The sequence below is a fragment of the Panthera pardus genome, unplaced genomic scaffold (assembly GCF_024362965.1).
Source record: "Panthera pardus isolate Hobbes unplaced genomic scaffold, ASM2436296v1 HiC_scaffold_1, whole genome shotgun sequence".
Lineage (NCBI taxonomy): Eukaryota > Metazoa > Chordata > Mammalia > Carnivora > Felidae > Panthera > Panthera pardus.
Window position 1 is genome coordinate 73,476,653 of NW_026526654.1, and position 23,757 is coordinate 73,500,409.

The 23,757-nt window shown below is 43.9% G+C and overlaps 1 protein-coding gene across 2 annotated transcripts in view; it reads left to right on the forward strand.

Annotated features, from left to right (window-relative positions):
* Positions 1 to 23,757, forward strand: part of LHFPL6 (LHFPL tetraspan subfamily member 6) — a 249,889-nt gene that overhangs the window by 201,948 nt on the left and 24,184 nt on the right. Inside the window, exon 3 of one of the 2 annotated variants that reach the window (XM_019447687.2) lies at positions 17,473 to 17,571. The exons of the other annotated variant lie outside the window; for it this stretch is intronic. Within the exon in view, the coding sequence (XP_019303232.1) occupies positions 17,473 to 17,571 (99 nt within the window). The remainder of the gene's footprint in view (positions 1 to 17,472; positions 17,572 to 23,757) is intronic. 2 annotated transcript variants of the gene reach the window in all.

Consider the following 23,757-nt stretch of genomic DNA (forward strand, 5'->3'; position numbering starts at 1 on the left):
AAGGTACTTTAATGAGTATATAGGTAGTGAAAATAACGTATATCCTAAGCAGGAAAGTTAGTAGAAACCTGTTATAAGTGTCTTATAGTCTAGTAAAAAAATATGTGCATATATAATCTGTATATATTATACTCAAATAATAACATAGGCTACATGCGTAATTATATATGGCTGTGTATATGTGTACATGTGCTTATATATGTTTGCATTTATATATATGCATATGTACATATACAGATACAATAATCCTACAGCAGCTTTATGTATGATTTTATTCCTAGTTTGCTGTTGAGGAAACATGTCCAAGAGAAGAGCAAGAGAGTTATCCAGGACCCCAAAGCCAGAGGGGCGTGTGGTCATATGCCAAGGCTGTGCTCTGAATTACCCTACAACCCCGTGGTGGTGTTTGTGGAATGTGTGTGGCATATGGGTCTCCCTGTGGCATCAAAACCAGTTGTAAAGACATAGGTTCAAGTCTCGCCTCGGCTCCGGTAGCTTGCCAAGACAAAAAATCCGGCCAACTTCAGGCTTTCATTTTTTTGTTAGGGAGCAGAAGTTATAGACTCCACCAGAGTGTCTAGAACTTACAGAGAAAGCGCCGTCTCACGGCATGAAGCCTTGTTTTCATTTCTACAGAAGATTTCCACTCTGTGTTCCCTCCATCACGTTTTCTAAATATCCTTTGAATTTGCTTGAGCTTCGAAACTTCAAGCGGCTCAACTGTGGCAGGTTGTAAACTGCACCGAAGGCTCGTCCCTCTCAGTTTGTAGAAAGTCTTTCACTAACTACTCACTTCGTCTTGGTAGATTTTACCACTTCTTAAAAACATGCCTGGCATCCAACTTTAAGGTTGTCATGGGGCCTCTGATTGAAGTACTTTAAGGACCTTAAAAATAAATACGAAGATAAATCCTTCTTATCCTGGCACTTTTTTTTTTTTTTTAAAGCACGTAGAAAGAAATGAACAGGGACTGGAAGCATGGAATCAGTCTGTTTGTGGGCACTTGATGTCCTGGTTATGGGCACTAGTAAGGAGAGAGGTTTTACTGTCCCTTCTCAGTACTGTTATGTCAGAACTAAAGCAGGATCCTCTACTACCCTTAGCAGGTGGCCAAGGTAAACCCCCAGGGAGCTCAGCACTCCTTCAGGAGGTTTCTCTACCTGAGTTCTCCACTGACTAGGGTAATTTTATGATGTCAGGATGTCAGAATTCGAGAGAGTGAGATTTTCCTCCAAATACACGGTCCTCTCTCTGTGGGCTTATTCTGAGTGACCTGTCACATGCGAAACTGTCCAACCATGGTCTACTGGAACTTTCCAACCACGGTCTACTGAAGACTGTCCAATCACAGTCTACTGAGACTGTCCAACCACGGTCTACTGAGACTGTCCAACCATGGTCTACTGGACCTGTCCAACCACGGTCTACTGAGACTGTCCAACCACGGTCTACTGGACCTGTCCAACCACGGTCTACTGGACCTATCCAACCACGGTCTACTGAGACTGTCCAACCACGGTCTACTGGACCTGTCCAACCACGGTCTACTGAGACTGTCCAACCACGGTCTACTGGACCTGTCCAACCACAGTCTACTGGAGCAGCTGCTGTGCCCTGGGCAGTTGGCGTGCACTACTTAGGTCATCACGCCATCCCTGAGAGGTACAAGGGGCTTTATCCATGCTGGCCAGGAGGAGACCCTAAGGCCCAAAGTCACTGGCCTGCCCAAAGTCACCACCAACCAGGGCAGAGTCAGGCTCCACACCAGAGGGCATCTGGCTCCCTAGCCTCCTGCCATTCCTCTACGGTAGGCTTCCAAGTCAGGACCCCATTTGAGTTAAACTCTAGCCATGTCCCTTCTTCAGACTCTGGCTTTTCATAATAATTTAAAATATGTTAATATTGGGTTGTCTGGCTGGCTCAGTTGGTTAGGAGTCCTACTCTTGGTTTGGGCTCAGGTCATGATCTCACGGTTCGTGGGTTCAAGCCTGGCATCCGGCTCTGTGCTGACAGTGTGGAGCCTGCTTGGGATTCTTTCTCTCTCCCTCTTTCTCTGCCCCTCCCCTGCTCGTGCTCTCTCTCTCTCAAAATAATAAATAAACTTAAAAAAAACCTTAATATATTAATATTTTTTGCAGCCATATGAAAAGACTCATTCTCTACTCCCCTTCTCCTGCCTCCCCTCCTTTCAAGGGAACATGGTTACATCCCACTAGCTCCTCAGACACACAGCCTTGTCCCCAAGCCCCAGACCCAGAGGTGAGCTGCAATGCCTCACATGACTTGCATGGAAATAGGCCAGCTGGATCCCACTGTTGTCTCCATTCAAATAGGACACGACCTCCAGATCCAGCCCACTTCTTGCAGTGTGCTGTGGGGGCCTCTTTTCCAGCCGATTCTGCACTGCTGGGCCCTCAATCCCATCACTAGTGAGCCTAGTGTCAGCTCACCAGGGCCCCTGGGAGGATCACACAGCGAGCACATGGGGGCATCCGTATTATTTCTCACACGCAGAGCACATCACTTAGAGGCCTGGGGGAAAGGGAGCAGGGAGTTAGTGTGTTAGCAGGAATCAAAACAAAGACCTGTAGGTATGTCAGGGGAAGGGTCGGAGGTAGACAGGGATGACATTCTAGTTTATGATGCGAAGTTATGATGTGTTACCTGGGAGACTTGGGACACATGCACCATCGGCCCCACAATCTCAGAAGTTCTGCAAACCTGTCCCACAAAGCAATGCATCCTGGTGGTGGTGCACTTTGTTTCCATTAGAGCCACTGTTCTGGAAATAGATACAAATGTTCAAGAGTATTGCCTTCCCCTTCTCTTTCTGCCTTATTTCATAAGAGGGAATCTACTTTCATATGCCCTGCACTGTGCTGGGACATTTTATCTCATCCTCCTGACAACTCTTATAAAGAGGTACCATCTTATCGATGAAACTCTCAGGGTTCAAGTTTAAGAGACTTGCTCAGCCAGTAACTAGTAAGTAGCAGATACAGTATTCAAATACAGGTCTGACTCCAAAGCTCTTGTCCCTAACAGTTTGCCACCTGAATATTTATCTGACTGCGGTAACCATAGTTTGCCAACATGAAACTGACCAGAGTCTGGTTTGGAATTAACATCACGTTTTCAAAGTGGGGACAGGATCGGTTACGTTTGCAGTGTAAATTTACTTACAGCTAGGTTTTTTGCTTGTTTGTTGACAGAATATTGTTGAAGCCTAGTTCATTGCTCTCAGGACACTCTCATGTTGAAATATGATGATTATGTTCTTTCTTTTTTTCTTCTGTAGAGGGAATCAGGGATGATTCAGTTTGTACAAAACAGCAGTGATCCTTCAGAGAAAATGTGTCTGCTGAAAACTCTGAGCTGAGTGGCTGGCTGGAATGTGCTGGACCCCTTATGTTGTTGTCACTCTGGGCTTTGCGAAATGTCTTGTGAAGTTCTGATAGGTAATTCTGGGTCAAACAGGTGAAGCAAGCCAGTCCTGTTTTAGGTTTAGAGTGGCTGTTTGAGAATGTGAAAAGCTTAGAGGTATTCATTGCTCTAGATTTGTATATAAATCACTTCCAGGTTGATGGTCCTAATTTAGCAGCATCGGGCCATAAGGAGGTAGTGTTGTGTCCCTATTACTTTTGAGTCAAACTTTTGTGTTTGCCTGCTAGCTTTGTGCAGACTATGTGGGCCACGGGAAGAAAATGGCGAAAGTATGAATAATGGAAGAGATGTCATATGTACAAGTTCTTGAAAGCTATGGTGGCAAGCGTCTCCTCCCTACCCCACCCCCCAAAAAAGATGGATTGATGGATCAAAGGAAGAATGGAAAAATGGGTAGATAGGTAATAGAACAACCTTTAAAACCTATTAATCCTAGAATCTGGATCATTGGTGTATGAGTATTCACTGAACAATTTTTCCAACCTCTCTGTAAGTGTGACCATTTTCATAATCTAGTGTTGGAGGAGGAAAAAGAATAGAATTATGCTTAGTTACAGAGATGCAGTTCGTTTCAGAAAATATATTTGCTATAACAGCGTGAGCAAGCAGTAAGGCAGAGCCCTCTGCTTTTGATTAGGTAATCAGTATTACTATATTATAGTAGTATTGATTAGTATTATCTGTTTGGTGAACACCTATACCTGCCAATGAAGCATCTGAAACTGGAAGCTACGATAGAATGAAATGTTTGCAGGTGCAGTGGTACAATATCATTACTAATATTGATACCTAACTACCATTTCCTGAGCCCTTATCTTATGCCAGGCACTGAAGTAGGCACTTTTATTAAGCCATTTATTTCTTAAGTAATCTCTACACGCAATGTGGAGCTCGAATTTACAACCCTGAGATCAAGAGTCACATGTTCTACGGACTGAGCCAGCCCCATGCCCCTTAAGCCATTTATTTCTAATAAATATGCTAAAGATATGGGTACCGTTAGGTCTGTTACGCAGATGAAAATCTGAGCTCAGAGAATTCAAAAGCTTACTGCTCAAGGTCACACGTCACGGCAGGTGGTGTCAGGATTTGCACCTGATATGATTGACATCAAAGCCTGCGCTGTTCCCACTTGACCCTCAGTGTCCACAGCGCAGTCCCGTGCAGTCATGTCTGTCTCACCAGGAGCTGCTTGGAGTCACAGGAGATCTGGCCTCACCCCAGAACTACAGAACCAGAATCTACAGTTTTAACAAGCCCCCGGCTCTTTCAGCTGCAAGTGAGTCTGAGAAGCCCTGTACTGAGCCTCGCTACCCTGGAAATGCGGGACTGTGTCTTTATTCCTCTCCCGAAGCTGTTAACAGCGCGAAACACCTTATCTTATCGGCAGTGAAAATTAGCATTTTGTTTGTTTCCAAGGTGTAGCTGCAGCACAGAGCGTTATTAGCCCCCTTCCTAGCAGCGTTGGAGTGAAGACTGCGGACCAAAGCACAGACGTAGGAGTCACGTACCCTGAGTTTGCAGCTCAGCTCTGCCTGCGGTTATCTACTTGATGAAACTCAGATCTCCCCGCTGTCTGTGACTCCGTGCCTTCATCTACCAAGTGGGGACACCAGTTCTGGCTCTACCCACCTCACAGAAAGGCCAAAGGCGCCTTTAAAAGTAAAATGCAGCAAAAACCAAAACAAAATGGAACAGACAAGAATATTAATTGGCCTTGTAGTCGTGTATGGATTCTTTACCCACACGTGAGGGTCATCAGGCTGCGGCTGTTTTATTTGTTCCTACTGAGGGTTACGTGGATGCCAGGACTTTTGGGGCAAGTGACCATTCCTCACCGTGCCAGGAATGTCCTTGCTGGAACCCTCCCTGCATTCCGTCTAAGAAGAGGACCTTCTCTGAGAGCAGGGGACTGGATTGCCAGTGGTTGTGTATAAACCACGCATTGGCTCGAACCAAATCCTCTGGCCTCCTCCACGTGCCCCAGCAAAGTCAAACCCTAACAATAGAGAGCATTCGTTGGACTCTTCCTGTGAGGTACTGTGCCCACCTCTTTGTACCACTCTCTCATTTAATCTTTGCAACAACTCCAAAAGATAGATATCTTCCCCATTTTACAGAGGAGGACAACTGAGACCTGAAGACATGAAATAGTGGAACGGGAGTTTCTTAACTACTAAGGTTAGAAAGATGTTGCTTCCAGTCTGGCGTCATTGACCAGAAAAGTGTCACGTAGACGTGGCAAAATTTCCAAAGTTTCATTGTTTGAAACAAATTTTTCTTCCCCCGGTGATTGCCCGGAACTCTAGAAAGAGCAGAGATGACAAGTCACTCGTGGCTGAAATTAGCTTGTGAAGTTTTTGCTCTGAGTGAAAAAGCAGGTATTCTGATGTGTGTCTTTTGTGTCTTCTGATCCATGAACTGGAAGAGAAGAAATAATAATCAAGGAGCCATTTGGGAAAGCATCTTAAGAAAACCTAAAATATGTTCTCTTCTGAAGGATGCTTTCAGCAAAGAAATAGCCTTATTGTCATTTGTGAAAATAGCTTGGATAGTTCAGCAATGATCACATTTCTATTTTGTATTTTAGCGTTAAGATAGGATATGCTTTTCCTTGGCTAAACTCCCGATGGCAGAGTCCATTTTTTTCATCTTTATGCCTCACGGGCTCTTTGTGGACAGAGCTCTTTGTGTGCTAGAGCTCACAGCCGGGTTCTCCCTCCCTGGTGCCCAGGGAAGGAAGAATCTGTAGGAATCTCAACAGCCCTTGCCTTCGGTTGCAGGCGGTGGGAGAGTCAATCCTGGAGAAACAATGACTTCTAATCCATCTTGATCTTCTGCCCCACTCTTCCTTTTCCACTTATATGCAGGGTTTTCGCACATGCGTGGACGTGGGAAGTGAGCCCCGAGCTGGGACCGTGAGCCCTTGGGGATTTGGGACGCATTAGTAGGTAGAGTTTAGCCATATTGGCTTAAGAGTTCAGACGGACCTGGATGCATGTGTCCCTGCCTGCATCTACCACTTAGTAGTTTCACGAGCAGCAGTCTGCTTCTCTAAGCCTCATCTTCCTCCTTTGCTAAATGAAGGCAATGATATATTTTATATTATCTATTCTAGAAGTATTATATACTTATGCTGTGGCTTTTATAAATTCTAAATAAATAAATCACTGCTATTTAATATTTAACAAATACCATGAACCAGTGAGTCGGATGCAAGTAAACATCCGATAGTTCCTGGCTCTCCAGGAGACGTCCTACTTATGAATACCTACAGCAAGGTAGTGAGCCCCAAATAAACGGTGCAGAGTGCATCCCGGTAGGAGCTCGCGGGAGGGGGTGAAGCCTATAGCCCGCTGTTGGGGCAGCAGGGGCAGGCTGCGTGTTGAGGCTTCTAGATCTTAACAGCTAGTATTTTCATGGTGGAGCCTGAGCATAAAGTGAAGAGTGAGAGTATCTCAAAGAGAAGGAATGCACCCTTCAGAAATGAGATAATTCAAGACATATTGAAAGAACTGAGAGTCCCCAGTCAGAAATGCCCTTTGGGACTGGTCAGAGCACCTGAGCCACTTAATGAGACCCCCTTGACATGCCTCTGTGCCAGCTGCACGGTTCAGTGCTGGCACATCTTTCAATTATTTGAGACACAAGAAATACAGAATTGCAGGTGAAAAGTCCCACTTAGGAAAATACGATGTTGGTGAAATCCAACACGGCTATGGCTGAACTCAGGTAGCAGGTGACAAGTGTGTGACCTTGGAGTGGCCTTATGTCCAAGCATTGAGATCATGGTGGAAAAGAGCCCTGGACTGGGATCCAGGAGTCCTGGGATTGCCCTGGACAAGCCTCTTCCATCCTCTATACCTGTTTCCAGAAAGCACTTTGAAAGGGGGTGTGGTTTATAAACCTGCCCAAGCCTCCTTCTTCTAGAATATTTAAGTGCAGTTGACCCTTGAATAACACAGGTTTGAACTGATTGGGTTCATTTATACATGGACTTTTTTCAACAAATATAGTACAGTAAGTACTGTAAATGTATTTTCTCTTCCTTATGATTTTCTTAATAATACTTTTTCTCTAGCTTAGACTGTAAGAATACGGTCTGTAACACATATGACACGTAAGATTCGTGTTATCGACTTAATGTTATCGGTAAGGCTTCTGGCCAACAGTAGGCTGTTAGTAGTTAAGTTTTGGGGAAGTCAAATGTCAAACACAGATCTTTGACTGCACAGGGGGTCAGTGCCCCTAACCCCTGCATTGTTCCACAGTCACCTGTGCTTCCTCCTTACGGTGCTTTCAAGGTCGGAAGAGTTATAATACTGGCTTGCTCTTATTTCCTCCCCAGCCGTGGATTTATTTTGTGGTTCACATTTTGTAAAGGGACAGTTATCTAGGGGTGAGAATGGAGGAGCATGGTGTACATAAATTAGCATACGGGGACTTGGAAATGTGCCAACGTCATCCAAAGAGAAGTCCAGATAACAGGCTACCAGGCCGAGCAGCTTGCCTGAGAAGAGTAAAGAAAACAATTTCCCTCTGTGCTTGCCACAGAAAGGAGGATAAAGGGACTGGAGGATGGATAAAAGTGTCCAAAAAAACATAAAAGATGAGATGATGGGAAACGTTGGCGAGACCACGGAAGGGGCATAAGTGGAAAAAGTCACGGTATAAAAAAAAAATAATAAACTGTGGAAAGAGAATGGAGCGATAGTCATGGAGAAAAGTGAGATCACATAAAACTTTCAGGAGCGCCTGGAAAAAATAAGGCTTTATGAGTCGAACATGAGGAGTCTTTTCTCACCACCTGTGGAGAGTAATTGGCATGGGCTGACTAGAGGTTTGTTTTGCCTTTTTGGCAGGAGCCGAATTGTTATGTTAATATTCCCCTGGCTACGTGTTAAGTACTGACTTTGAATAGAAAGAGTTTTGCAGAAGGGGAAAATTCCCAGCATCTGGTTCTTACTTACTCTGACCACTGAGCTCTTTACAGACTTCAGACTTCACACTTGAAGTCTGAGAAATAATTAGTATCATGGCAGATATTTCCAGCAATGCGTGCAAACGAACAGTTTCCACCAGGGACTCTCCCAAAGGTGTTTTACGGGCAGGCAGAGTGTATCCAGGCTAAGACTTAGGTACAAGGGTCCGTTGGGGGGTAAAGGCAGATCTCTTATAGAACACAGCACCGCTGCCCAGCTCCTGAGTGCTTCCATCTTTGCATTTATCTGTACTGTCCCTTCTCCAGGAACAGTGTCTTCTTCTTAGAGGTCATTCCACCAACCTGGCTTTTTTACTATTTTAATTGTCTGGAACAGGGTGAGGCAAAAACCCTAGGGAATTCAGGTTGGCATGGCCTAATAGTCAGTGCGTTCTTCAAGTGGCATCGTTTTTTCCATTTTAAGAATTATTGACCCGTGTCTTGGATTATCATCTTCATTCTTCTTAGGAAGCAACATCTCTCTAAATTTCCAAGACCTCCCACAAACTGACCTTCTTCACGGTCTGCTCTCCCCTGATCGCTGATTTCAGCAAGGTGCCAGGTGCAGACTAAAGACTGAGCTAATTTGCACGAATTTGTGATTTACTCATGACCCCTTAAAAGTTGTGAAGCCTTCGGGATTGCAAAAATAGATTGCTTCTTAATTGCAAATGAGCCTGTAGCTGCAAATGATCTCAGACCTCCTCTGAGCACCCCACCTCTGTTACCACTTTCCTCAGATTGTTGCCTTGCTTCCTAGTGTCTTTCCTCACTTCCGCTCCTACAAACGGGTATTTCCAAAAAATGTGATAATGTGACTATTTTTTCATGATTTCCTTTATGGCAGTGACAAAGGAATTTGGTTAAAATACCATATAATTAAGCCCTTGAAGTTTATAAACCACCAGATTTATCAATCCAATAAAGAAAATCCATGTAAAGGGTATAAAAGTTTGTGAGCCAGAGATTCTAACTGAACCATTGGCTCCCCAGGAGTAAATTAGGCAACCAGAGCTATTAAAACCTATTAGGTCACTAAAATATCATTTGGGCAACCACCTCAAGTTCCAGAATGTTCTCTGAGCCCCATTTCAGAAGACAGTATAACAGCTAAGAGGTTTGTCATTTCGGGAATTTGGAACTACACTTTCGTGGAACATTGATTGCTACAACACGGTCGGAGGTTTAACACAGCTGAAACTGAAAAGTGGCAGATTTCTTCCATGAAAAAGATGTTCTCAGGGGCAGGTCCGAGATGGCAGCGTAGGAGGACCCTGGACTCCCTTCCTCCCACAGATACACAGAATCCACACCTACATCTGGAGAGGTTCCTCCCCAGGAAGAACTGGAGGCCGATTGAACAGCCTCTGCACAACGAACGACAGGCCACGTATAGAAGAGTAGGAGAGACAGAGGCACTGCAAGGACAGAAACCCTACCCCTGATTCGGTGACCTACGGTAAGGAGGGCTATCACTGAGGGGCCCACTCTCCAGCTAGAGGCACAGCAAAAAATCGTGCTTTAAAGGGCAACCAGACAATAAGGGAAGGAAATCCATTTACTAGCCTTATAGCTTCCACCAGACAGGTGAGGGACTGCTAGAACCCTCTCTGGGGTTGGAGGACCAGCGAGCATCATCGTGTGTATCCCCTCCTTCACCTGATAGTGTGGGCAGAAGCAGGGTCCATACTCCAGCTGGCCTGCTAGTCTCTAATGCAATGGGCCCCTGGCTCACATAAGCTCCAGCCATTCCCCCAACGAGGCACGGGTGTGTATGCCCCTAGTCCCATTTCCACCCCAGCCTCAGCCATCCAATCAAGGTGGTCCCGGTGCTCTCTCCAGCCCCAGCCCTCCTGTCCGGGGGACCCCACGGTCTCACCCAGGGACCCCTACCCCACCTGCCTTGGCCTGCTGCATCTGTAGCCAGCTTGCCAAAGCCACCAGGCACCTGCAGTCTACACAGGGGATGCTCCTACACAAGCCCACTCCTTCAAGACCGGGAGAGGTAGCTGTTCTGCCTAATTCGTAGAAACAAATACAATACAGAAAGTCAAACAAAATGAGACACAGGAGCATGTGCCAAACGAAAGAACAAGATAAAACCCCAGAATCAAACCTTCATGAAAAAAAACATCCTTGAAGGAATAATCGTTAAGAATTCCCTTAACCTGGGGAAGGAAATTGACATGCAGGTCCAGGAGACACAGAGAGTCCAAAATCAGAGGAATCCAGAGAGATCCACACGAAGGCACTCAGAATTAAAGGCAAGACAGTTTCCTAGACAAGCAAACACTAAAGAAGTTATCGCCATTAAAGCAGCCATGGATAAATTCCTAGAAACACACAACTTTCCAAAATTATGAAGAAATAGAAAACCTGAATAGACCTGGTACAAGTAATAAACTTGAATTAATAACCTAAGAATCCTACAAAAAACAACAGTTCAGGATCAGATACCTTCACGGGTCAATCTACCAAACATTTGAAGAACAGTTAGTACCCATCCTTCTCCATTATTCCACAAAAATTTAAGAGGAAGGAATGCTTCCAAATTCATTTTATGAGACCAGCATTACCCTGGTATTAAAACCAAACACTGACACCACAAAAAAAAAGAAAGAAAGAAAATTATAAGCCAATATTCCCGATGAACATAGATGCAAAAAGCTTCAGCAAATCATTAGCCAACTGTATTCAACGATACATGAAAAGGATTCTATACCACAGTCAAGTGGGATTTATTCTAGGAATGCACCGCAGGTTTATATCTGCAAATCAATCGATGTTGTATATAGCACATTAATGTGATACATCACAATAACAAAACCAAGGATAAAAATCATATGATCATCTCAATAGGTGCAGAAAAAGTATCTGACAAAATTAGACTTTAATTTTCGATTAAAAAAAAAACCTCTCAACAAAATGGGTATAGAAGGAACATACCTCAACATGACAAAGGTCATATATGATAAACCCACAGCTAACATTGTACTACTCAGTGATGAAAGGCTGGAAGTTTTCCTCTAACATCCGGAACAAGACACGGACGCCCACTCTCCTCACTTTTATTCAACATAGTATTGGAAATAAGTCCATGCATATATGGTCAATTAATCTATGACAAAGGTGGCAAGAACATACAATGGGGAATGGATAGTCTCTTCAATAAATGGTGCTGGGAAAACTGAACAGCTACATGTAAGAGAATGAATTTGATCACTCTCTTACACCTTACATAAAAATAAACTCAAAATGGACTGAAGACTTGAATGTAAGACCTGAAACCACAAAATTTGCAGAAGAAAGCATTGATGCTTTTTGACATTGGTCTCAGCAATATTTTTTTCAACCGGTCTCCTCAGGCAAAGGCAACAAAAACTAAAATAAGCAAATGAGATTTTATCAAACTAAAAAGCTTCCGCACAGCAAAGGAAACCATCAACAAAATGAACAGGCAACCTGTGGCATTGGAGAAGATATTTGCAAATGGTATATCCAATAAGGGGTTAATATCCAAAATTATATAAAGAACTTACCCAACTTAATATTTTTTTTAACATTTTATTTATTTTTGAGACAGAGAGAGACAGAGCATGAACAGGGGAGGGTCAGCGAGAGGGAGACACAGAATCTGAAACAGGCTCCAGGCTCTGAGCTGTCAGCACAGAGCCCGATGCGGGGCTCGAACTCACGGACCATGAGATCATGACCTGAGCCGAAGTCGGCCGCTTAACCGACTGAGCCACCCAGGCGCCCTTACCCAACTTAATATTAAAAAAAAAACAAAACAAAAGACCAGGGCGCCTGACTGGCTCAGTCTGTAGAGCATGCAGCTCTAGATCTCAGGGTCATGAGTTCAAGCCCCATGTTGGGCATGGAGTCTACTTAAAACTAAAACAAAAACAAACAACCCAATTGAAAAATGAGCAGAGGACTTTGAATAGACATTTTCCCAAAGAACATATATAGATGGCCAACAGGCACATGAAAAGATGTCAAGCTCACTAATCATCAGGGAAATGCAAACCAAAACCACATGAGATATCACCTCACACCAGTGAGATTGGCTATTATCAAAAGAACAAAAAAATAACCAATGTTAGCAAGGATGTGGAGCAAATTGAGCCCTTTTGCACTGTTGGTAAGAACAAAATATTAGTGCAGCCATAATGGAAAACAGTATGGAAGTTCTCAAAAAATTAAAAATAGAACTAACATACAATCTAGCAGCTTTCCATTTCTGGGTATTTATCTGAAGAAAATGAAAATTCTAATTCAAAAAGATAATGTACCCCTATGTTCACTGCAGCATTATGTATAGTAGCCAAGATACAGAAACAACCTAAGTGTCCATTAATACATAAATAGATAAGGAAGATGTGAGATATATATCATGGAATATTACGCAGCCATGAAAAAGAATGAACTCTTGCCATTTGCAACAATATGGATGGACCTAAATGTTATTATGCTAAGTGAAGTAAATCAGAGAAAGACAAATACCGTATGATTCTACTTATATGTGGGATCTAACAAAACAAAACAAATAAAGAAACAGATTCACAGATCTAGGAAACAGATTGTTGATTACCAGAGAGGGAGGGGAAGGAGTTGGGCAAAATAGGTAGAGGGGATTAAGAGGTACAACCTTTCAGTTATAAAATAAGTACGTCATGAGGATGTAATGTACAGCATAGGGAGTATAGTCAATGATATTGTAATAACCATATGGTTACAGATGGTAACTAGACTTATCAGGAAGATCATTTCATAATGTATAAAACTATCAAATCGCTGTGATGTACACCTGAAACTAGTAAGATATTGTATGTGGGTAATACTTCAATGATAATAAAAAAGATGCTCTCACTTGTATGTTAAATTATCTCTAACTTTATGTCACAATATAGTAACTTCAGTATGGACAATAAAATGCTAGTTGGCTCCAATCGACACACTAAGGGCAGTTGGTTAACATTTGGAGTATTCACTTCAGAAATTCACACTCCAGGAAAGATTGATTAGCATAAATTCCCTAACCAGAGACCACACCACAGAGGATTAACACAAAACCTTCTAATATCAATCAATACTTACTGAGGCTTATTAATCAGTGTAAGTTGTACTAGAGAGAATTTTTTTTTTTCAACGTTTTTTTTTTTTTATTTATTTTTGGGACAGAGAGAGACAGAGCATGAACGGGGGAGGGGCAGAGAGAGAGGGAGACACAGAATCGGAAACAGGCTCCAGGCTCCGAGCCATCAGCCCAGAGCCTGACGCGGGGCTCGAACTCACGGACGGCGAGATCGTGACCTGGCTGAAGTCGGACGCTTAACCGACTGCGCCACTCAGGCGCCCCTAGAGAGAATTTTTAACTGAGAAAATGAATAACGTGCAAGTAATAGGGTAGGATAGAAAGACCTGTATCAGCACGAGTTGGGCACGTACTGGCCAGAGTCTGAGCAGTGAAAGAAACCACTGTAGGTATTTCAAGTAGAAAGGGATGTAGTCCAGGGATTTAAAGTTTCACAGACCTCTTAGGTTTGGGGAAGTGAAGGACAGAGAGGAATTCAGGAAATCAGGAAGTGCAAGGGTAGAAAGAAACTACAGCTGATGATCTGCCCTTAGTGGGTGATGTTGAGGAGGCTGCCTCCTCACTTTGGGGGGAAGTCACTCCCCAAATCTTATGTCTACGGTCTACAGAAAGGCATGTCCCTAGTTGCAGCTGCCAGTGGGGAATTGGTTTAGTTTTCTCTTTTACCTTCTGAATCCCACGCGAGGGCTTCTCATTGAGAGAACATGAGCCAGAATTTCTGCCAGCGGAAGAGTTTGGAAATGTAGTTTCTTGCTCTCTAGCCCCACCTAGCAAGGGAGAATCTAAAAGAGCTGGGGTGATTTTCATGAATAAGTAGTATTAAGCTTAGGGTATAAGGATCTGTCCAGCCCAGCGTCCTTTTGAGATGGTCTCTTAGGTCTAGAAGAGCCTTCTTCAGTAGCACTTACTGCAACTGTGAAAATAGTCCGGTGTGGTAGCCAACAGTTCCCTGTGGCTATCAGACACTTGAAATGTGGCCAGTGCAATTGGAGGAATGAGTTTTTAGTTTAATTTAATAAACTTAAATTTGAACTCACGACATGTGGTTCATGGCTACTGCATTGGGCAGTCCAGGTCTAAACTCTCTTTGGTCCCTGTCCCCCCTTCCTTTAAATGGAAGATACTGCCTGATTTGACCTAAAGTGTCCTAAACCTGCCGGTTGAAGATTTGTTGTATTTACAGTGTGTTGAAGGTCCTTGTTCGAATGACTATGTGATGGATTTGGGGAAGAGGGTTTCACCGGGCTTGCAGAATTGGTCATCCGACTGTTTTTTGTGCCAGCCGACTAAGAAACATCATTAGATATTTGGCTGAATTTAATCCAAGACTTGCTGTCTCCATAACATAAAACAAGCAGAAAGGTAGCCGGAGGCCACCGATGTTTACCTACGGAACCTAAAACTGCAAGAACCAATTAGACTGATCGGTTTGCAACATACATTTTTCTCTCAGAAATGTTTCTCAGACCTTTGTAATCTGCGGTATTTTTGCTGTTAGCACACCTTAGCAGATGACAAAACATACAAACGCTACATAAATATTAATACAAAAACCCAGATAAGCTAGTTGCTGTCCCCTGAATACTCTTTTTTTTAAATGTTGATTGATTTATTGTGAGAGAGAGAGAGAGTGAGTGAGTGGGTGGGTGAGTGCAAGCAGGGGAGGGGCAGAGAGAGAGAGAGAACCCTAAGCATAGGCTCCGTGCTATCAGGACAGAGCCCAATGTGGGACTTGATCTCGCAAACCGCGAGATCATGACCTGAGCCGAAATCAACTGAGCCACCCACGTGCTCCGAACACTTCTGTTTTTAATGTCAGCTATGCCCGTGGTATTTTTTAAAATCATGCACATTACATAAATTTCTATGTATGAAATTGTTCTTCATTTATATGGTTGGATCTGCATTTCGTAGTGTCATAAAGACAGCTCAATATTCTACAAAAGAACCCTGACTGCCAAGCGTTCCGCCGCTTGGAAAACCACACGCCAATTTGCTCCATATGTAAAATTCTATTTAGGTTCCCAAAGTGCCTGGCATCACACGAATCAAAACAGGCACTTTCGTGGATACGTGACACATTTTCCCGCCATCTGAAAAGGACATTAGCAAATGAGGCTATTTATCATTTCTTTCCCTATCAGAAAAAGAGAAAACTGATGATTTCGATGTCACGATTTTTCTTTTTCTTTTTTTTTACATTTGAAAATTTTCTCTTTCTGCGTTTGTCATCCTTCAAAAAATTGCTCACAAGTTCTCAAAAAAATAGTGTCCCTTATTAATTTAAGAACTGGGTTATCATGGAAATGGTACCACATTATGTTTTGAACACTCACGGAACTCAATTCACACAAACTTTGGCCTCCTCGCTAATTATCTCTTTACCTGGTGATGGATAACTTGTTAGAGTTGTCTTCAGAGAGCTACAAATACTGTCCTGAGGAAACCAGTCCCTGGGGCATTCGCTTAGTCGGCAAAACCTCATACCGTCGCTGAGTTATTTTTCAGCCTCGACACAATTCAGATGGATCCAACTGCATCGAAGGCATCCTGGAATTAGTGATTTGCAGTTTCGGTGATTCTTTGTGGGCCTTCCCTTGGATCACAGGCCCTCAGCATTAAACGGTTGTTTTACCGTTGACCAAGGGACAGATTGTGGGGAGGGGGAGATTTGTGTCGGTTCGTAGCGGGTGTCTGTCCACACAGCTCAGCGTAGAGGTTGGGAAGGGTTTGGGAAGCAGCTCCTCCTTAGATAACTAGACCATGTGTATGGGTTAGAACCGCTCGGGTCATCTACCAGGAGCCCAAGAAGCAAGAGGGGGACAGAAAGGGACTCAAATACAGAAATTCTGCAAGTCTCTTCCAGCGGCGTTTGGGGCCCTGTCATTCCGCCTCTGTACGACGTGAGTGGATTTTCTCATTGAAGGGGCTCCCTCGTCTAGCGCCTTATACCCCACATTCTCTCAGGCAGTGCTGGTGTTGTCACCAATCAGACTATGTATGTGGTGGTCCTACAGGCCCAGCACACTTGTGGGACTTACAGACGATGACAGTACCCGCGGACTGATGCGACAGGATGGGTGCTTTCCGATTAGCCCTCGGATTCCGGTGGTGAGGGCCTAAGTCTCATTCAGCTTCTTGTCAAACCATGTTTAGACTTCGATCCAAAACTGCAGACGTGCCGATCAAAAGCTGTCAGCTCAGAGTGTGCTGCCACGATAACTTCATTTACATCGAAATAAAACCACCACCTTCTTCAGTTTAATCATCAATACTTTTGGTCTTAGCTGCAAGGAGGACTTAGATGATTGTGGAAGTATCTGTCTTCTAGGTTATTTCTGTGATGGATGACCGCTCCCTGATTCTCAACTCTTCACCAGAGTTCTAACGGCTGGGAGTACAGCTAACAGGTCCGGTCCATGTGCCAAAGTGGTTCATGAGAATCTTCGTGCTCTCGCTGCCCCTAGGTAAAATTGGATGGTGCTGAAATATTCTAGTTTGATTCTTCAATTGGAAAGGAAAAAATCTAATGGATGATGAAGCATAACCTATTAGGCACTTTTGCGTGCTCTTGACTCACTTGTTTACATGGACGGATGATGGACTTGGTGGGATTCTTACAAGCGTGATTTTTTAAAAAGCTTCTGAATTGTATTTCCTCAACAGGATTTGCAAGGCTTTTGATGCTTTGAAAAGCAAAGTCGGAACCAAACTGAGCTCTCAGGGGGTTTGTTTTTGTTTTTGTTTTCCTTTTAAGCAGACCCGCAGTTGTTCATGGAATCAAACTGGCCTTAGATTGCTTTAAGGAGCAGTGGCTGGTGCTTTCCAAAACGTGGACACCGTGCCCTTCTGTTGTATTGCTAATATCGACTCCCCCTCCATGCGGCTGCCTTTACCTGGAGATGCAGAGGAGAACCAGTAAAGCCCTCTTGGCTTATCTCTTTGCAGGCTTGTTGATCGGTGCTGGCTGTGCCCTCTACCCCTTGGGCTGGGACAGCGAGGAAGTCCGTCAGACTTGTGGCTACGTCTCTGGCCAGTTTGACCTGGGTAAGTTTCCTTCGTCAATGGCACTCCTTTTAGAAAAGAACCGCATGCGACTTTTCCTAGAAGCAGAGAGTGGAAGAGAGACAAGGAAGAAAAACACACCCTGTAGTGCAGCTAGCAGTCATGTGTAACAATACGCACACATTCGCTTATCCGTTTGTTGAGTGAAATTATGCCAATCTACCGTTTGCCTGAACTGTGGGAAGTATTGTGGATACAAAGCTTAGATAGAGCCCCTGCTCTGAAGAGTTTATATGCATTGATCAATTCATTCAAAAATCATGTGTTAATTACTTATTGCAGGTGCTGAAAAGAACTATGTGGAATTTATAGTCTGCCTGAGATTTCTCGAGGGCTAAGAAATCCAAAGCGATCTCACTCCAGAGTAATAGACAGCTTTGTGGGAGTGCTGGGTCTTGAACACAGTGATGCACGAGGGTCGTCTGGCAGTAGACAGAAGCATCTTGCAAGCCAGGAACACAGCAGATCGAGAGCACCAGGGAGGCATGAGAACAGTCCATCAGGAGGCCACAGGGGTGGGAGAAGCAGGGAGAGATGTGATTGAATAGTTAGAAGTTCACACACTGCTGAAGGACACCTCATGACTTTTTCCGGAAATTTCAGACATTTTCACTTGTAGCTATAGTGTGTTCTACCTAGCAGTCCATTAAAAAGATAGCATAGTACGATATGGCTTGCATCATGATAACTTGTACTAATTGGATTATATTTCCCTCGGTTGATAAACCTAACTTTTACGCCAACACTTCCTTATTTCTTTCTAGTTAAGTATCATGTCTATTCCAGTTTCTGTTATTTTAAGGCATATCATAATGAAAAACTTAACGAAAGTAAGCCTTCTCTTTATTGGATTATTTTCTGAGGATGTTTTTCTGGAATCGGTGTTCCCACATCGAGGATTATTGCCAAATAATAGCAAATATATGTTTCCCTAATATAAGGATAGATTGAGTTTTTGATGATTGGTTCATAGTGAGGTACTAACTGAGGAAAATGGACCGATGTGATACCATATCAAAGTCCTGTGGATTTGAAAATAAAGCATGATTTGTTTGACTCATTGGATGACAAACACCCTGCTTCCCTCAAAATAATACTAGCTCTTTTGGCAGAGAAGTTGGGACGTTAAATACTACGAATTTGCATGGATAAAAAAATATAAGAGGTTTCGGACTGCTCTTTCTTTCCTTCTCCATAAGGCTTTCCTAAGTCTGGATCAGTTTGTGATTGCCATAAATGCAGAGGAAAATGCTGGCACAAAGTTGAGTGTCAGCTTGGTTTTTGTTTGTTTTTCAGTTTTTTACCTTTTTTTGTTTGTTTGTTTGTTGGTTGGTTGGTTGGTTTTTTTGGAAAGCAAACTGTGTCCAGGGGAGATATTTTAATATAGCGTTTGGCATTTTTCTTTCTCTGGTGTTTGAGGCATTCTTGGCCGTTTCACACATGCCTCAACTTGATTAGAATACTGTTCTTGCTGATCTCTTGCTATTGCGTGTTGCTATATTAATTAGCAGGTTGTAATGAAACCCATATCCTGTTTTTTGCAATTTTCATTACTGCATCTCAGTAGTTCATATCTTCCCAGCATTGTGGATTAAACACTTGAATGTCAAACTTAAAAAAAAAAAAAAAAAGACTTGCCTCTTTACTACTGGTAATAATTTCTTATGTTACTAAACTCACCGAAGCCATTTTAACAATTTAAAAACTCTGGTGGTTTTAATTTTTGCCACACCAAGCTTTTTTTTTTTTTTTAATGTCTCTTAGAGGGATGGTGAGGAAAAAATGGAAACTGGCATCATCTACAGATAAAACGAGTCCTTGGTCCTGCAAAACTGCCTCTGTGTTCTATCTTTTTTTTTTTTAATTTTTTTTTTTGACATTTATTTATTTTTGAGACAGAGAGAGACAGAGCATGAACGGGGGAGGGGCAGAGAGAGAGGGAGACACAGAATCGGAAGCAGGCTCCAGGCTCTGAGCCATCAGCCCAGAGCCCGACGCGGGGCTCGAACTCACGGACCGTGAGATCGTGACCTGAGCTGAAGTCGGACGCTCAACCGACTGAGCCACCCAGGTGCCCCTGTGTTCTATCTTTAAAAAATGGCGACTGTTTCCTTGCACACTGATGGAGACTGAACTTCAGCGGAGCGAAGGCACAGATTCTGGTGCTCAGTTGGGAGAACCCAGGACCGCAGTTGGGAGCCACAGCACGTGTGCGAGGGGGAGCATTCTCACTAAGGCTGGCCCTGGGGCCCATGTTTTTAATGGTGTGCGTGCCAGTTGCCAGAGCCACACTGCCTCTACTGCTTCTGAGAAGCCAATCTCATTGCTGCTGCCTCTCCCAGGAGACTGTGTGGGCACATCTTCCCCCTGAGGCCTGGGAAACGTTAATGTTGTTAAGGTTCATGCGGTCCTTATTGTGGGATGTGGGTCACTCAAGAAACCATCCCCTTTGTTTTTATATGGAAGATTATTTAAGGAGTGTGTTCATTCAATTACCCAGCCGACAAATATTTCTGAAGTGCTTACTGCCTGCCAGGCCCTGTTCTAGGTGTTGAGGACATGGCATCACCAAGGCATTTTGAAAGACCCCATGCATTGCCGTCAGGGAACCAGAACCTACCAGAAGAGCCAGATGTTCAAGAAGATAATATACACCGTCAGTGTGTCGGAAAGGAAGAGTGTCGGAAAGGAAGGCACTGCAGCGGACCTTGTGGTTGCCTTGCCAGCATCGTTCCATTCTGGTCGGTGATTCTAAGCCAGAGGCAGGGAAACAGCTCTGTGAAGAGCCAGCTAGTGACTGTTTGCAGCTTTCGGAGCCATATGGTCTGTGTTGCAACTATTCAGCTCTGCGGTTGTAGCATGAGAGACACTCCATGCGCGAGTGGGTGTGACCGTGTTCCCGTAAATTTGTTTTTACAAAAACAGGTGGTGGGGCCACAGTCTGAGGACCCCTGATCTCAACCAAAGCATGCCCCCGCCACTCCAGAAATAGGTTCATTTCAGATAGACTCATTTATTGATCCCTTCAGCCTCCCAGACAGCTGGTCGGGACGCAGGGCACCGATCGCGCTGAGCAGCCCGGTCCACTTGACCTAGTCTGCTGTATACTTACTACCCTCTTCATGTTGTGGGCGTTGCAAATTAGGTGACCAACTCTCTAACTTTGTCTTGGTCATCTTACCTCTTAATACTAGCTTGGGATGGGGCGGCGTAAGCCCATTTAGACCAGTGATGTTGCAGGAGATGTTTCCAGAGGCTTTGGGAGAAGAAGGGATCATATGCCTAAGGGAAAGGCACCAGAAGCCATGCTCCCCCCTCCCTCCAGCAGCCGCCTCTGACTAGGTAGAATGGCAGGTGGGGACAGCCTCCAGGGGGAAGGGGTGGGCAGAGAAACCAGTTGGGGTTCAGCCACCCCTGAAGCACGACTTCCCTAGGAGCTTTCAACCTTGCCGATATAGTACATAATACATGGTGATTCATTTCCTTACTGGGTAATTTTAAAGGCATCCTTTCTCTCTCTTTTAAAAATGTTAACTTATTTTGAGAGAGAGAGAGAGAGAGAACAAACAGGGAAGGGGCAGAGAGGGGGAAGATAAAGAATCTCAAGTAGACTCTGAGGTGTCAGTGCAGAGCCCAACACTGGGCTCGATCTCACGAACCTTGAGATCATGACCTGAGCCAAAATCAAGAGTCTGGCGCTTAACCAGCTGAGCCACCCATGCGCCCCAAGGCAGCCTTTCTCATACTGGCAGCTGAACGCAGCCTAACTGGTATTTTAGTTAGTTGCTATGTCACAATTCAAGGGGACTTGACCTCTCCTGGAGGCTTCCTAAGGAAGGAGTATTTTTAGCTGAGCCTTCAAGGCTGTGAAGTGTTTAGGTAGATAAAGAGTGAATGTGGGTGTGTTTTAGGCTGCAGGGAGGCCAAGGAGAAGAGGGAAAGAGCCCAAGCAGGCACACTGGAGGAAGGAGGAATGCTGGTGGGGTGAAGGTAGGAAGGGCTTCCCAGGCGTTTAAACTGAGTCCAAACATATAAGACGTAGTTAAGCAAGGAACAGATTTCATAAAAACTCACATTTGTGGTTTTAAGGTAATGTGGTAGGAGTCTAATAGAATCTACTTTTTAAAATGCCTTTTTCCCGGGTGCCTGGTGGCTTAATTGGTTAAGTGTGTCCAACTGTTGATTTCGGCTCAGATCATGATCCCATGGTTCGTGGCCCCGAGTCAATCAGCACAGAGACTGCTTGGGATTTTCTCTCTCCCTCTCTCTCTCTGTCTCTCTCTGTCTCTGTCTCTGTCTATCTCTCTCTCAAAAATAAACAAATAAAAATTAAAGAAAATAAAGTGTCTTTTTTCCTTGGCAAGGAGACTTGGGGAGGATTTTTGTGTGTGCCTTGAAAACAACTTTATAAGGCTATTGATTCTTTGTCAAGAATTAAGTGCAAAGCTTTGGAGCAATTTTACAAAAATACCCACTTTTGCAAATCAAAGATTGTTACTGTTTACCTTTGGATCCTTCTTCTTTATGGAGAAGCAAGGAGCATGTTTGAATACACGTATTTTTGAAACAAGGAAACCAGAGTACAAGCAGGCTGCATAATGAATTTCTAAATTATGCAGCTAAAATTATACAGCTTGCCTTGACAGTAGCTTTCACCCTTTAGAAACATTAGAATCAGAGGCCGACTTGTTTCTCTCATTTGTTTTATTTATTTTTTATTAAAACAAATTTTTTTAAGTGTTTATTTTTGAGAGAAAGAGAGAGAGAGAGACAGAGCGCAACCGGGAGAGGGGCAGAGAGACAAAGAATCTGAAGCAGGCTCCAAGCTGTCAGCACAGAGCCTGACGCGGGACTCAAACTCACAACCCGTGAGATCACGACCTGAGCTGAAGTCGGACGCTCAACCGACTGAGCCGCTCAGGTGATCCTCTCATTTGTGTTTTAAACAAGTATCTCGGGTGATTCAGGTGCAAGGGGTCAGCAGCCATACTTTGAAACAAAACCACCCGATTTATAAAGAAAATTATATTTTTTTAAATTTTTTATTTGAGTATAGCTGACACACAGTGTTACATTCGTTTCGCATGTACAGCACCGTGATCCAACATCTCTGTTCGTCACGCTATGCTCACCACAAGTGCAGACATCATCTGCCACTACACAATACTGTTAGTCCTTGACTATATTCCCTGCGCTGTGCCTTTCATTCCCGTGTCTTGTTCATTCCACCACTGGAAGCCTGTATCTCCCCCTCCCCTTTACTTGTTTTGCCCATCTCGCTACTCCATTTCCCTCTGGGACAACCTTCAGTTTGTCCTCTGTAGAGAGAGAAAATTAGTTTTTTGTACTTTGCTAGAATTTAGTTTAATATCCACTTTGTTTTATATAAACTAGGGGGCTTTAGCTTTAGGTTACAGAGAGCTGATTCCAGCTGGCTTACACAAAGAAAATATTTACCATCTCTTATTACAGCAAGGCCAGAGCTAAGGTGAGCTGCAGATTTGACTGATCCAGGGGCTCAAAGATGTTGTCCAGGGCCCAAGATGTTGTCCAGGGCCCAGGTTTTTCCCAAACCGGAGACCTGCCGCGTGTGGGTTCTTCTCCTCCATCTTGAGGCTGGCTCTCTTCTTCTCATCGACGATTACGTTTGGCACTTGTAGCCTGTTCGTGTCATAGAAAAGAGGGGGAGTCTCTCCCCAGTCCCAGCAATGGAATAAAAGTCCCTCTTCTCAGTCTGATTGGGCCAACTTGAAAGAATAAGAGCTGTCAGGGGTTACCGTGTACAAAATGGCTTCTTGTGGCCGAGCGTGGATGGGTTCAGAGTTTTACAGAACCAGATTTTACTGAGAAGTAGTGGCATCTGTAAGCGGAAGATGAGGCTACGAACGGAAAAGGCATCTCAGTGTGTCTTTTTGTTGTGGTTGGACTTGGTGCCCTGCTCTCCTTCCATCACGAAGTCCGTGGCTGCAGATTAAGGGTCAGTAACGGCTCATGCTGTGTAAGTGTCAACAATGGTGAATTTATGTATTACTTTTTAAGAGAAGAAAACAGTATAAGTGTTAAGAATAATATGTAAGGTAACACAATATCTTCACATAATAAAAATACAGTAGACGTTTGCTGTTATTATTCATGTTATTTGCACAGGACCATTTTTAATATTGGTTG